This window comes from Trichoplax adhaerens, genomic scaffold (genome assembly GCF_000150275.1).
Source record: "Trichoplax adhaerens TRIADscaffold_1 genomic scaffold, whole genome shotgun sequence".
NCBI lineage: Eukaryota > Metazoa > Placozoa > Uniplacotomia > Trichoplacea > Trichoplacidae > Trichoplax > Trichoplax adhaerens.
Window position 1 is genome coordinate 8,928,785 of NW_002060943.1, and position 16,089 is coordinate 8,944,873.

General features: G+C 30.8%; 3 protein-coding genes across 3 annotated transcripts; all 3 read left to right on the forward strand.

Moving 5' to 3' along the window:
• Positions 1 to 1,707: 1,707 nt before the first annotated feature.
• TRIADDRAFT_20075 (uncharacterized protein) lies at positions 1,708 to 6,527 on the forward strand (the record flags this gene model as incomplete). The annotated part of the gene is made up of 7 exons (XM_002108104.1): positions 1,708 to 2,246; positions 4,372 to 4,648; positions 4,872 to 4,992; positions 5,187 to 5,341; positions 5,965 to 6,078; positions 6,166 to 6,300; positions 6,390 to 6,527. 7 exons carry the CDS (start codon positions 1,708 to 1,710, stop codon positions 6,525 to 6,527), a joined length of 1,479 nt encoding a protein of 492 aa, XP_002108140.1.
• A 1,284-nt stretch (positions 6,528 to 7,811) lies between these two features.
• Positions 7,812 to 10,212, forward strand: TRIADDRAFT_63532 (expressed hypothetical protein; the record flags this gene model as incomplete). The annotated part of the gene is made up of 7 exons (XM_002108105.1): positions 7,812 to 7,928; positions 8,201 to 8,274; positions 8,383 to 8,487; positions 9,207 to 9,374; positions 9,464 to 9,604; positions 9,753 to 9,834; positions 9,940 to 10,212. The coding sequence occupies 7 exons, from the start codon at positions 7,812 to 7,814 to the stop codon at positions 10,093 to 10,095; spliced, it is 843 nt and encodes a 280-aa protein (XP_002108141.1). The 3' UTR covers positions 10,096 to 10,212.
• Positions 10,213 to 12,733: 2,521 nt separating this feature from the next.
• Positions 12,734 to 15,359, forward strand: TRIADDRAFT_37000 (uncharacterized protein; the record flags this gene model as incomplete). The annotated part of the gene is made up of 7 exons (XM_002108106.1): positions 12,734 to 13,263; positions 13,535 to 13,808; positions 14,105 to 14,225; positions 14,314 to 14,462; positions 14,657 to 14,770; positions 14,859 to 14,993; positions 15,135 to 15,359. 7 exons carry the CDS (start codon positions 12,734 to 12,736, stop codon positions 15,357 to 15,359), a joined length of 1,548 nt encoding a protein of 515 aa, XP_002108142.1.
• Between the last annotated feature and the right edge of the window lie 730 nt (positions 15,360 to 16,089).

Consider the following 16,089-nt stretch of genomic DNA (forward strand, 5'->3'; position numbering starts at 1 on the left):
CGCTACTGTATCCTCACAAGATGACAAGAGTAATTGAAAATAAACCAGATTCTCATTCGTAATCATGGGTCTTACGTAGTGTTCACTGTTTGTTTACTAGAAAATCCTTTTACAGTATAATTTAAACAATGGTTATTAGGAGATAGTCGAAGATTTTAATTTCGGGTGATAATAGAGTTAATGGCTATAAAAATTCTCATATCTTACCAATTAACAACATAGGAGCCCAAGATGATGATTTTAAGAATTTCTACCGCTATAGACGATCAATATACTATTCCATCATGAGTAATACCGAGTAGCGAGTAGCAGCATCATTTTTTCAGATGCTTTTATTAAAAGTCATTTATAACAGTTTTTGACATAAATTTAGCAATGACGTTATTGATTTAACAATAAAAGAAAATCGGCGTCTGTTCAAATTTCCTTATAAGTATAGGCCTGAATTGCCTTCATACCTGCTTTATCACTATTACTAAAGAATTATTTTTTAAAATTTGACTGACATTGGATTATGATTTTGATCTTCAATCGTCATAGTTTAAAAGCTAGTAAAATATTGTTTTGGACAGTTTTTAGTTAATTGATACGTTTATGATTTACGAGAATGATGAACTTTGATTGAATTATTACTATATCAAACAGATAATGGTAAATATTGCCGATAGCTTGCTATAGTCGAATAAAACGGTTAGTTTACTATTAGACCGTTACGTTTATTGATTATAACTATTTTAATTAAAATAGTCGATAAGTCAAGCAATATTATTGCTAAGACAGATCAAAAAATGCTCGGATGAGAGCGTTAAAGTAGTAAATTAGCCGTTATTAATGCTTATACTCTCTCTTTCGATGGCCTATTGATTGTCGATAACGCTGCTTCATGTAGAAGGAATTTAAAGTTATTTTTCTGCGCCAGCTATTGTCAAACAAAATTGTTTTCTTCTCTTTCATGCAATTTCCTAATAATAAATTTTATCGATTGTCTTGCGTATTAAATCAGTATAATAGCAATAAAAATGAAATTTACATGGCTAAGAATAGTTTTCTATACAAAATTGGTCATAAAAAGGATGATAAATGTATTGTAACTCCTTTGTTATAATTCGACAATATCAGTTTTTATGATCATGATCGATGCAAGCAGTTTGCATAGAGAAAAACCTATAGTATAGTTGCGATCAACCAAGACAAACTCAGTATTAAAAAATTGATAGCAGCAAATGAATTGAACTGATTATACTACAGAGAAGAAAAGATTGCATAAAAACTCAACTGAAAATTGCCCTACTTTAAAGAGGTTAATAAATTGTGTTTCCTGAATATTTCAACAGACAAAGTAAAGTGTACTGCTAGTAGTTGCAAAGAGTCATTGATATTGCTCATTCTCGTATGCTATCTTTTCACTCATGTTGTAAAAATAGGCTTAAAAATTACTGATTTCTTCATGGTTATTTTTGAAGTAGTTATTTAATAGAAATTAATTTATCTTATAATAACGAACCTAACTTTTAAATTGTTGTTCAATTTGAAGAAAAAGCGATGGTCAACGAGGCAAAATATCAACTAATCCAGAGTCGAAATGACGATGATGGACCCGATGAAGTTCCTGATATAGATAGTACCATTAAATGTTGCTGCTGCCGAATAATGAAACATCGGGCTTATTTCTATTGCTTTGTACTTACAATAGTATTACTGTTTGCTATGATTTCTTTGGTATTAGCCATTGTATCACAAAATTATATTCGGCCCTCCGTTTCCAATAATGACACATCCAAATGTACAAGTAACATCAACTTTACACCGTCATCGAATCAAGATCCTGCCAGACTAGCTTCTACCTCTACTAATGGTGAACTATTCCCTTATAGTCACACACGATTGCCACAAACTATATTCCCATTACATTATGAGATCTACTTGCATCCTAACTACGCTAAATTACAAACTCATGGTGAAATTAAAATTAATCTAAGCTGTGTACAAGCTACATCGTTCATTTTGATTCATGCCAAAGATATCGATATTCAATCCGTCTTGATTACCGATTTCAGGCAACATCCTATAAATGTCAGTAAAACTTTACAAAACAACTACAACGATTTCTACTATATTCAAATGAAAGAATCTTTTCAACCTGATCAAAATTACAACCTGGAGATGACTTTTATCAGTAAGATTTCAACAGAAAAGCTGCAAGGATTTTACCGAGCAAGCTACAGGGATATGACTGGCAATAATAGGTTAGCTGATCTATGATTTATGTTCTTTATCTGTAGCTTTACTTTTAAGAGACAACGGTAAATTATGATATAAGTATATAACTAGGATCAGTTACAGTAAACCAAAAGTGATCGATTTTCCACGATATTGTTACAAAATGGTATCTTATAACTGTTAAAAATGTGAAATGCTAGCATTAGATATTGCCATCTTCGCTAAACCTGAAAAATTTTTATTTGACAAATCCTAATGGTTTCGATCTTGCAAATGACTTATTATATTTTTATGGACTATGTTATTATCGATGAATAAGGCAGTCAACTTACTAAGTTTTCTAATAAATCTTCTGTTAGCTATATTACTATAGGCACAGTCGACATTAGATCAGCACAAATATTTAATTAATCCGTTATATCCAGCAAGTAAATATTCTATCTGCCAACCGTTCAAATGATATTTACCATAAATAGAAAGGATGTTTCAATAATCAGTTAAATTCACTGTATTGCCGGGAATTACACCTACGTTAGTGAAATGAAGTCATACATATATATATATATAAATAAGATCAAATGATCCATAAAATATAGACTACATTAAGTACCAATATTCATTAACATCAGTTTTCCATCTGAAATTGAGTTATCCTAGCGAAGAATTTCTACTGCCAAAGATTAAACTTACTTTTTACATCTTTATATAATCTAAGTCGAATATTCTTTCTTTGCATCATCATATGGTGACCCATGAATAAGTTGAATTACTGTACTAATACTATATGATCTCAACTAGCATTGCTTACGAAATTCATAATTCTTAAATTCAATGTTAAATTACTGTAAAGCACTAAATAATTCATTCTTTTTCTAATCCCATAACGAGTATATCTAAAGTTAAACTTAGTCGCTGTATACTTAGTACTAAATGATATAGATATAGTTTCATGTCTATTTTAATTGATCTAAGTATAGAGCTGGATCCTTTCTAAATTTCGAGACGTTTGTATCTACAGTTACAATAGATGCCTTTACCAACTCTAGAAAACGTGATTCTAGTGTCCCTAATACTGTTCCAGATTAATTTAAATTTAATATTTCGAAAATCCCCCAAATTTATATTTTGATTGTGGAAATTTGGTTACTTCTATTGCTATAGGCTAATCAAAATCTAGTACTTTTTCAAAGCTGAGTAACACGTATATCGATGATAAACGATAAACTGTTTATAAGCGCTAGATAGGTTAAATCTAGTTATATTTTATTAGTTTTATGCTGCCCAAATCTAGTAGTTGATCGAAATCTATAACATATGGATCTATAGTTGAATCAATAGATACAGGTAGCTCGTAATAGTCGTAACCTAAATTATGTATTAGGATAGTCTAGGTAAATTTAGTTTATATATCGTTAAATAATCTAGATCAATTACGGCATTACATCTAAATTTTATAACGCACCACGTGGATTTCATTCCAGTCAATTTGCGAAAATAGGAACGTTTCTCTAAATGTAATTTAATTTTAAATTTATGACATATATATATATCATAGCCACGGTTAAGCTTACTTATCGAGCTGTTGGTGTACATTATGTATTTTCTAATTCCGGTATTATTTCCAAAATTTCGTTTCATACAGCCTTAGACATATATTTCAAACTTGATGCTATATCTAAATACCTTCACATAACCTATCTATATAGCATAAATACCGTTGAGTAAAATTACCGATACTATCCCTTGAGATAAAAATTTCTATTTGTTATTCTATCTAATTAGGTTAACGAGTTTTCTTGCAATAGTTAATACAACCCTACATTTTATTCTTTACTGAGAAGTTAAAAAGCGGTCCTAACAAATGCAGATATCGGGAAATGTAACTTATACTTTATGTATGGGGGTTAGCTTTCTGCAGTAATAAAAATTGCCAACTTGCAATCTTTTACACGAGCAAATCGATGATATCCGTCATAATTTTATAGCTCCTAACTACCGATAGCATCTTATAAGACTTACTAATAGACTGAATTATCCCTAGTAGCATGCTTTAAATTAATAGATTCTTTCATAATTTATATAAAACCTTAGCATCAATAACCTATTTCAAATGATAATTAATTACTGATATTATAATTATTTGCTGGATAGGTATATGTATGTTACCCAATTTGAAGCTGCTTCTGCGAGATCTGCCTTTCCTTGTTTTGATGAACCCGGTATGAAGGTTACTGTATCTTTAACTATTGTAAGACCAAGCGGCTACCAAGCTCTATCTAACATGCCCATTGAAGATAGTATTGTGCTAAATACGGAAAATAATATGGTAGCAGTCAAGTTTGCAAAGAGCGTGAATATGAGCACGTATTTGATAGCATTCGCAGTAGTTGATTATCATTACTTAGAAAGACGCCAAGGTTCAGTTCATGTAAGTTTTTACTATCAATCTGGCTTAATTATAGTTTACAAACGATAATGGATCATTTTTAATTGAATCATGTAACCAACAATAGCTTTATGTTCAATCTATTCTAACTTGTTACAAATGCTAACGATGAAAGAATGCATAAGATTATGGCAAAGCAGTAATTTGATGTTCGATTAAGAATAAAAGAACTCAATAAAATTGACCTGCATTATCTAATTTTAAGATTCGAACTTGGGCACCAGCTGATAAAATCAATTATACCGAAGTCGCTCTGAACGCTAGTGTTAAAATCTTACCATATTATCGAAAATTATTTGGTATTGCATATCCACTCCCAAAGCTAGGTTTGATCACTTTTGTTGAATTACTCCGTATGTCTTAAATTATGACCTATCATAATTATCAACAATTAAATAAATTTGTATATTGCTGAATAAAATGCCATGGTCATAAAATAAGTACTGCGGTCAATTATATCCATTTATCAGTATAAATGCAATCGTAACGTAATTAATTAATATCTTATTCATATTAATAGATTTGATAGCTGTACCGGATTTTTCTGCTGGTGCTATGGAAAACTGGGGTCTAATTACTTTTCGAGAGACATCATTGCTTTATAATCCTAAAGTAGGCACAATCAGTAATTTTGAGCGTGTTGTCACTACGGTTGCACATGAACTGGCTCATCAGGTAAGATCGAGTTTTTCATCGAGCATTATTAATATGAAATGGCAATGCAATTATCGCAAACCTCCATAGTGCTATTTGCGAAGGACTATTTAGACGTAGATATCCCATTCGAATCTCTTATTTAATAAATACTTTAGAATTCACTGATTGTTTCGTTTTATAACAAAGATAACATCATAAATTATTTTCATTTGTAAATTAGAAATTATTACATTTTCGGTTGTACTGTTCAGAAAACTGCTTGTCTCATTTGAAAGCTATGTAATTATGACATAGTTATGAATAATAGCTGTTTCCCATACCGAGATAGTTTTACTTCTGTGGAAATGATTTATAAGCCTAATGACTAAAACATACAGTTCAAAACTTCTACCGCGGCTGGTACATACAGTACTGACCGTCATGAAATTGCAGCATAATAATTTAGTACCTAATTTTTATAAAAAAGAATCTTGTGCAAATTGATGAAATGTTGTATTATTTCATTCAGAGTAGCTATAAAGAATTCGTGCAGTATAAGCGTAAATTAAGCAATTTTTAGTATACAGCTGTTGTAAAATCTATCCTGCAGTAACCTGAAAATTTTTTATCTTATGCCTTATTAATATCTAAATAACTTTTAGTGGTTTGGTAACCTGGTCACAATGAGATGGTGGAGTGATTTGTGGCTGAATGAAGGCTTTGCTTCTTTTGTCGAATATTTAGGCGGCAATCTAGCTGCCCCAAGTCTTCATATTGTGAGTCTTTGCAGTATTAAATATCTATAGACTGAAAGATTTACTAGATAATGAAGTATTTATATTGACCATTTAATGAAACTATAGCTAGAAAGCCTCTATATGAAGGAATTCATACCAGCAATGCAATATGACAGCTACATTAATTCTCATCCGATCCTGCAAAATGTTGATAGAACAACTGAAATTGGCGCTTTGTTTGACAAAATTTCATACTCGAAGGTAAAAATTGTTTAACGTTTGGTAATCGGACAGCTAATTTTGTCTATTTTGTACAACACATACAATCTGAATTCTTTATTTAATATTAGGGATGCTGTGTTTTGACAATGTTACAAGATTATTTAAATTCTACCATATTCTTTAACGGTCTTCGCAAGTACTTGATTACCTATAAATACCGAAATGCTGACAGTGATGATCTATGGAATTCGATTTCTTCGGTTTGATAAGATATTTACGCAACTACGTAATAATTAAATATTATTACTCATAAAATCCTCTAAAAGTGCAGTAAAGGCATTCCCTAACAAACATTACCAAAGTTATTACTGATTAATTTCTCGATTTGTTTCTAATTCATTTTATTTTATAACTAATAATGTGTTTCAATTTAGGTATACAGATATGATTTAAAACCTGTCATGAACAGTTGGACACATCAATCAGGATTTCCTTTGATTACAATAAAATATGATAGCTTGTATAGCAGTTATATTGTTTCTCAGGAAAGATTTTCAATGTCTGCAGGAAATCAACAATTTAATAAAACTGATAGGTAATATTTCTGTACAGTATAAAAAATCGAATATTGTCTCTTGTGAAGTACTCATTTATGCTATCTTCAAACCGTTACTATGACTAAAAATCTTTTAGCTAAAAACTAGCTTTAATTAATCTTTTCATATCATTTATAGTACCTTATGGCACGTACCGATACGATATATTACCGGAGAAGGTCTTGCAGGTAGAGTGATGATGACCGCTAAAGAAAGTAAGTGTCTTTATTCTAAAATCATCCGCTCATTTCTTAAAATATACTATAGATAATTTGACACAGGAATTAAAATGATGATTGACAGCCAAATATTTAATTACTGATTAAACCCTACAGTGGCGGTGAAATTTGTAAAAAGCCAGCATTGGATTAAAGCAAATTATTTGCAAAAGGGATACTATCGTGTCAATTACGAGCTTGAAAATTGGGTTAAATTAATAAAACAACTCCAAGAGAATTATAATGTTAGTAATATTCGTAGCTAATAGTTTAAATTTTTGTCTATAAAAATTTCGTATTGCTTAGAATAAAATGCTTTTAATATATTCCATCTATATTTATTTATACATTAATAATACAAGTATATAAGTAAATTGTCGATTTATGGAACGAGTGACTTGTACTATCTCAATTAGCGAATCATTTTATTAAAAAATTTTCGAATTATAAATATCTGTATCTATAAAAATATAGAAATTATCAAGTCTCGATAGGACCGGGTTATTAGATGATTCCTACAATTTGAATCGGTAATGCAGTTTTTTTTATACAACTTAAATAAATCCAAAATTGAAAGATACGAAGTTATACAGTAGTTATCATGGCCTATAGATTAATAATCTATAGGCATGTACTATAGTAGGATCTAATATAAATACCAGCAAGTTTAGGTTATTGATGCATTTTTTATCATTCCAACAGTGCTGATATTTTGGATATTACCGTATTCCTGAACATGACAAAATATTTAAGAGTGGAAAAGGCCTACAATCCAATGTATGTTGGCTTATCCAAGATTTCAAAAATCATTTCCCTCTTTGAAAGAAACAGTGATGATATCCTTAATGTTCAGGTATTTTCCAGCCGCTATTCCTTAAGAATTACAACAAACAATAATATGACAGTATTTAATGCTATAAGTTAATCTCATATATTTTTGATATATAATTCGTCCACAATGTTACTATATATGTCCATGAAATGTATAAATTACTAACTAAATATGCAACATATGTTGACAGGATTCTAAAATAAATTTTAAAGGGATAGTATTACTAGAAATCTAAGCAATGTATATAGAACAAACTCTAAAACGATTTTGATATTTATAAAATTATTTTTTAGCGATATCTACAGTATCTAGTTGAGCCACAGCTGCGAACACTTGGTTTAGAAGATAAAGGAACAGTGCAAGAAAGGTAGCAATTTTCTAAGATATTAATATAGAATTTGTGTCTTGAGTATCCTAAAGGTCATCATGTATTAATAAAATGAAAATAACTTCTTTCGTTTCGGTATCATCATAGAAAAGGCCGCAAGTTTATTATAAGCGTAGCAGCAATGGCTAATGATACTAATGTTTTGCAAAACATCACAACCCGTTTTCAAGAATGGCTGCATGGAAAAAATAGGTAATGAAAAATTGCTTTCTTATGGGTGCCGAAGCACACATGATATACCATTTCTATCCAAAAACTTTAGTCAAGCTCAGAACTGCAATTAGATGTGCAATGCATATTTAATTAACTCGAATAATAACTATTATATGCTAACTAACTATATTTATGGTATGGCATACACTAGATACAGAATTCTTAGAACTAGGCTTTTTAGTATCCGCATGTAGACCTACAGAAATGCCAATCCGTATCATAATTTTTTTTATTCTTCCAGTCCCACACTATTTCCATTTACGTATTTTAAAGCAATCTGTAAATGGGCTTGAGAATACAGCATCATAATTTTCAGTATTTTCCGCTTCCAACTGTATAGTATTCAAACTACCGCTTACTGGCTATCCCTAATAAAATTTGCACATGTTTTTCACTAACCTTAGAAAATTTTAGCGCTTTACAATCATGTAGAGCCCCTTTTTAAATTAACGGCCATCTATAATTAACTAGCATAATTGCTTTTTACTTACTGCAACAAAATATAACTATCTCCAAATCTTAAAATATTCCAATTTATTCAAAGATATTCCGTAGTAAATTTAATTTAGGATTAGTATCAAAATTTATAATATTATCTCGATCTTACTATAATCTGGTCGAATTTAAGGCTTCTAGCTTTGTGCTGGCACAATTGTTTTCAATATCATTAACGTATCCATTTAAATTACCGATTTTAGTATTCCAATTGAATTAAAGGCTATTTATATAATAAATGGAATCAAAATGACTGGTAACGATGAATGGGAAAAGTTACTACGAAAATATGATGCCACCAACGACGCTAATTTAAAACGTCTTTATATTAATGCTTTATCTGCTAGTAATAACCAATCTTTACTTAGGCGGTTAGTCCATTTAAATTATTATCGTTTAATTTACAGTTTATTTAGTACTTATTTACCTCTCTTAACCATTTCGCATATAATTTGGTTAGACTGCTAGAATTGTCCAAAGATCATACCAAGATACCAAAATCTGAAATTATGAACGTCGTCAGCGCTGTCAGTGGCAGTAGAGCTGGCGAAGAAATGGCATGGAATTTTGTAATAGAAAACTGGAAGTACTTCATAGATACGTAAGATTGCTCTAAGTGATTTAGCAAACTTTAGTCGTCTCTAGATATTGTTATATATATTAATGATTGCGATATTATAATTATTAGATAGAGTTATTTATTAAAATATGGGAAAAAAGGTTGATCCATTTATGATTCTTTCTTTTAGCTTCTCTGGTGATCTATTTTTAATGGCTGATTTGATTGATACAGTGATAAGCAGCTGTCACAGCGAGACTCAACTAATGAAGGTATTAAAACTACATAATTTTAGCAAGATACAACAATCTCATTGAGACTTGCAAATAAGAAAATCCGTCCATTCTGAAATCACTATTTTTATTTTGATATGATAGATAAAAGAATTTTTTTCTTGTCATGGCGATGCTGGAACTGGTGGACTTGTTGTAAACGAAGCAATAGAAAAAGTAGAGGCTATTTTCCGATGGAGAAAGAAAAACTACAATGACGCCAGGAACTGGTTTCAGTATATTCAATCAGAAATTGAATAGTATATTATGAATGAAAATATGCTCTTTTAGCTTTAAAGAATACATTTTAGCTAATAGGAATTGCTTGAGATTGTTCATTACTGCCGTATTAAAGAAATAAAAGTTTGTCTGTTATAGTTATTTAATTAGTGTGATCGTTATTCTTGAGTCATTACTGAAATTTGTTCGGTTTATCAAGAGGTAATTTATATCATTTATTCATATTTACAATAGATTGGCATAAGAAGTATATCTCTAATCACCACTTATAAAATATTTGTTTTTAAATCCCTCGATCAGCCATTTGGAATGTTACCGAAATACTCTAACTACGCTACATTACCGCCAATTTATATACATACTTACATATATTGTAGGACAGGTGTACTAACTATATTTGATTATTTGTGAGGTAGCAATTTATTAATTTTAGTAATAGTTCGATTTTTGGCAATGTACAATAGACTTTAATAGCAGTTACGATATAGTTCTTAGTAATATCATATACGGGTACTCATTATGTATATTCGCTGGCTATTCATAGTTCCAATGATAAATTTATAGTAATCAAGAAGTCTCATGCAATATCATGTAACATTTATCCACTTAAATTGACAATACATTGGCACTAAAAATTATATCTGATTACCCTTTATCAAATTTTTGTTTTAAAATCTCCTCAATCAGCCATTTGGAATGTTACCGAAATACCATAACTCCATCATAAAGCAACTAGGCTATATATACAATCTATCCGTACTCGTATATATTGTAAAGCGTACGTACTGGATAGATTTGATTATTTTTGTGGCAGTTATTTCTAGATTTTAATGAATGTCAGATTTTGACGCTCAAACTGAATAAGGACCGTATAGTAGCGCTGGAAAATATTACATAAGAGGTTGAATATGGAAACTCTTATTTTAATTATTACCGAAAAGGACAGCACGTCTATTTGATTTGTAAGCGACATTTATGAATATTGATAATCCTGAGAGATATTACATTTGGTAATGTATATAGGCTTTTTATACCAATTATGGTATAGCTGTTAGTAACATTGTCTACGGATACTCGTTATGTATATTAGCTAGGTATTCATAGTTCTAATGATAGATTTGTAAAGATTTCTGATGCAATACCTCAGCCTTTACATAATTATATGGGTCTAGTCAATCTGCAAACGATTTGGTTGTAATGTTACAGCCAATGTCGGTAATGGCTGATATTATCGGTAATGGCCAGCCATTACCGGTAATATCATCATTACCGACATTGGCTGTAACAGTAATATTAAACTAAAAACACTCAGAGTTAGCTACTTTACTTTGCCTTTTTACGCGTTGTAGAGTAGCTATCAATAGAACTTGATTAAAAATCACCAATACTTATTTAGTTAGTTGAATGCGAGACGACAGTAATAAAAACATTAAGGTTTTTAGTGAGCTAATACAATATACCGTGGTAAAATTATGAGTTACATCATAAATTTCCGCATTCATATTCAGGTATTATCTACAAAGATCGATCTTAGTATTGAATCCTTTTCATAATAGATGAAATAGTCACGCCATTTTATTCTGAGCAATTGGAAGGAGTGTAAAAATTAGCTATACTTAAATTAAAAATTTAAAGTAAAATGAACGTATTTCCGATCACTGCATGCTGTGTGGACAGCGATATTTCGGTACAGTTTTTATATTATACTCGTAAACCCACAATGAAATAGTAGATGAAAATATTTATCTAAATGCGTTTTCTTTCTATCTCACCACTTGTTATGATTTTTGACCATTATTTTATTTGTGAGAGTGTTACCACATTTGCTGGCATCAGCAATATTCCGTTAGTAAATACTTAGTTTGTTCAAGTGTATAACGGCCAAGTAAGAACGATAATGTTTTACGTCAATACTCTATAGCTATAAAGGACTCGCTGAAAGATTTCTAGCTGATCTTCCTTGTTACAAGGTAAAAGAGTTTCGAAAGTATAAAAGATATACAGTATATATATTTATTGCTCACAATACTAAATAAAGATCAAAATATAATTAAATGGTAAAACTTATAGTTCTTCCTGAGATTTTTAATACAGAGAAAATACTGGTGTGTGTATAATGAATGAAGTTTTGTTATTTCACTAGAATAGCAGCTATAAATTAATTCATTGGTAACTGCTACGTCATAAGTTAATTGATTCGTAAATAGTCTAAGCTTTATGTGATAATCAATAGTAAAGTAAATATTCTTGTGGATAGACAAATGAGAATTATCGTAATTAGGAGGTAGCCGTTGGCAACATACTCACATTTATACGGTTACAAATACAATAGCAATTATTCTTGGATTGCTTCTTATTTAACCGGGAAAAGAGCATAGAGTTTCAGCTACTGTTACTAAGTAAGGTATCATCAAGTAGTGTATGAGTACATTACAAATTACTAATACCCTTCTAGCAGATAAAACTGTAATCAACAGGTTGGTAAAAGTAGTGCAGGAAACTATAGACCAAGTAAAGCACAATTATGATGGAAGAATCCAAAGCACTTTTAACACCGGAATCAGATAAATATGGAAGAAAAGAATCGGAGGATACCTTAGGATCTGCTGATGCGGCATGTTGTAGCTATCGTATTGAAAAAGGACACGGAAAATATGCCATGATTGGTTGTTTGATTTTACTACTATTTTTATGTGTTACTGTGCCATTACTAGCTGCAGTTGTAAATAATATTTCAAAGCCATCCAAGGTTCCTCATTTGAATGGTAACACATCTTCCCAGATAGATAACGCTCCTTTTCCTTATCAAAATCCGCGTTTACCTAAACATATTGTACCCCTTTTCTACATTATGAAACTTAATATTCAATTTGATAAATTAATTACTGACGGTCAAGTCAATATAACATTACATGTAACCAAACCTACGAATTTTATCGTTTTTCATCATGTCTTAATTGATATACAGCTAGTAAATATATATCAATCGCGACTACCGACTATTAAACCTATCAGGATTGATGGCAAGCAATATAATTCATCCTTACAAATGTTCTATATCAAGTTATCATCCAACTTAGCTGTCCATACCAACTATACATTATCAATCAAATTTACAAGTAAAGTTTTCACTGATAGGCTGAAAGGGTTATATTTAAATAACTACACTGATATCCATGGTCGGCACAGGTTAGCGCTTTACTAGTTGATTGGATTTAGTTCACTTATATATCGATGCTTAATTGCAGTTCTTAATTTATTTATTAGCGTAGCATATCAATCATAAAGCTTAACATTACTAAAGTTGATTTATTTTCATTGCATGATCAGAATAGTATTAGTATACATGTATAATGAAAGTAAAAAAATCAAGTCTTATTGCTACTAGTATTCGTTAGTTTACAATAAACTTCATAACAATCTAATATGTATTGCTTCAAAATCTCTGTCATGAATGTAGGCATCTAGCTATCACTCAATTTGAATCCGTTTTCGCTCGATTAGCATTTCCTTGCTTTGATGAACCTGGCTTTAAAACACCTTATAAAATCTACATCGCTCGACCTAAAAATTTTCATGTTCTGTCTAACATGCCTACAATAACGGAACGATCTCTAACCAGCCAAATTGTGGAAGCTGAATTCGCTACCACTCCGCCTTTAAGTTCTTATCTCATCGCTTATGTAATCGGCAATCTAGCTCACTTGGAAATAAAATCTAATAGTAATATCACGGTAAGAAAATAAGAATTATTTTATACAGTTTCAGTTTAAATTTAAATATCGTGTGGAATAGAATGTTGCTTTAATACCGCATAGTTCAATCTTCATAGTCAGGAAATATTGTGTACGATAAGGATGATATAGTATAGCACTATCAATTATGTTACTGCAGTCCGACAGCTTAATTTTTTCCAAATGAAAGGAAAAGTAGTTTTATTCTTCCAGAGCGGTACTCTTAACTAATACGATATCCTTGTTTTTATTGAAGATGCTTAATTTATCACTATTGTTGCGTCTGATTTTATTAGCTGCGGATTTGGTGCTCCCCTAATATGCTTAATTACACCAAATTAGCTATTAATCACGCTAAAATAGTTGTGGCACAATTTGAAAACTTATTCCACATGAAGCTGAACTCTTCCAAATTAGGTTGAATTGAAGACTTTACAGAATAAATTTTGACTCTTAAACCATTCATTAAACTCTTAACTGTAATTAATCCTTAATTCACATACAGATATGGTCCTAGCACCTAATTATTTAAGTGGAGGAATGGAAAATTGGGGACTGATTACCTATCCAGAAAGCTCTGCAATTTACATGCCAGTTGAAAATCAACAGCGACAAACTGTGATTAGTACCGTTACCCACGAAATAGCTCATCAGGTAATTAATCGCCGTGATTCATGTTTGATTAATTATTGTATATGGGCTTTATAGACGCAGATTAATAAGTTAATATTGATGTAAATTTATTAATGCAAGTCTTAAGGCGATCAATACTTTGGCTGCCGACCTTTCATATACAATGTGTCCTTCATAGCGATCATTAACCTGCAGTATTATCTTACCGTCTTTAGTGGTTTGGCAATATCGTGACTATCAAATGGTGGAATGAATTATGGGTTAAAGAAGGCTTTGCAACGTTGATGGAGTTTGTCAGTGAATACAAATTGACAACAATGAAACAGGCGGTAACTAGATCTATCCTGCAAATATCGCTGTTGCTAAACCTTACATTTTACAGAACTATATGTTCTAATAACGAGTATTTACCTTTAGATGGCATCCTTCTTCCAAAGTAACCATCTAGCAGCGCTAAAGGAAGATAGTTTCTTTGCTTCACATGCACTATCGATGCCAATTTCAACCCTTGAAAAAATTAAAGCAAATTATGATAGCATAGAATATGCTAAGGTAAACTGATTTCTTGAAAAATTTGTAATTTGAAATAGTTTAAATATCTCTCTCTTGTCCAGGATACATGCATATTCGTCTGACTAGCTAAGCTTCTATGATACGTATTTATAACCATTTTAATCCTCAATCTATTCATAGGGAGCATGTATTCTACAAATGTTATTATTTTTTTTGGGTGAGAAGACTTTCCTTCAAGGAACTGAGCATTATCTATATAAATGGAAATCTAAAACCGCAAGCAACCTAGATTTATGGAAATCTTTTGATAAGGTACGAAAATATATGTTGAGCGAGAATCCTATAAGCGCTACTATGATCTTGCATTACAAAGATTCAAAAGAGTTGATTATTATATATAACTGAAGTTTTGGCTTAAAGACAGAAAGATGATTTCTTCAGTCATTCTTAAATATTCGTAGCAGTAGGATACTAAAATTCATCGTCGCAAATCGTGTCCTTATTTACATTAAGAATGTTATTTTTTTAACATATATTATGAACTAAAGCTCTATTTTGAGCAAAGTTAGGGCAGCTAATTTTTTTGCATTCTCGGTAATCACTTAGAATAAAATCATCGATTAAATAAGCGTGTTAGAAATCTAGAAAATTTCTTACAGTCTTTTACAGTTTTAAAGTATGCTGAACGATAGCTCTCGATTCTTTCAAAATTTTACGCATGCAAATCTTAATTTATCAATAATTCTTCCCTAATATTGGGTTAATTTTGTAATCTACATTAAATTTATATCGCTCAACCCTCAAAAATAGTGCATCTACCCCATTGGTGATGAAACTACGTATATTATTACGTTTTATTATTTGCATTTCGATAAATTTCTAGCGAAAACATAAAATTAAGCACTTGATAGATATTGAGATGTACCATGCTGTATTTAAAAGAAATAAGTTTAATACTCCTGAAGTTTCAAATAATTATCTGATCAGTCTAATTTTTTATAGGTTTCTAAATATAACATAAGTAAGATGATGTCAGCTTGGACAAGTCAGCCTGGATATCCACTAGTTACTGTCAATATTGATCGAATTCGCTTGCAAGCTAACATCTCCGTTTCAAAATTTATGTGGTTTCATC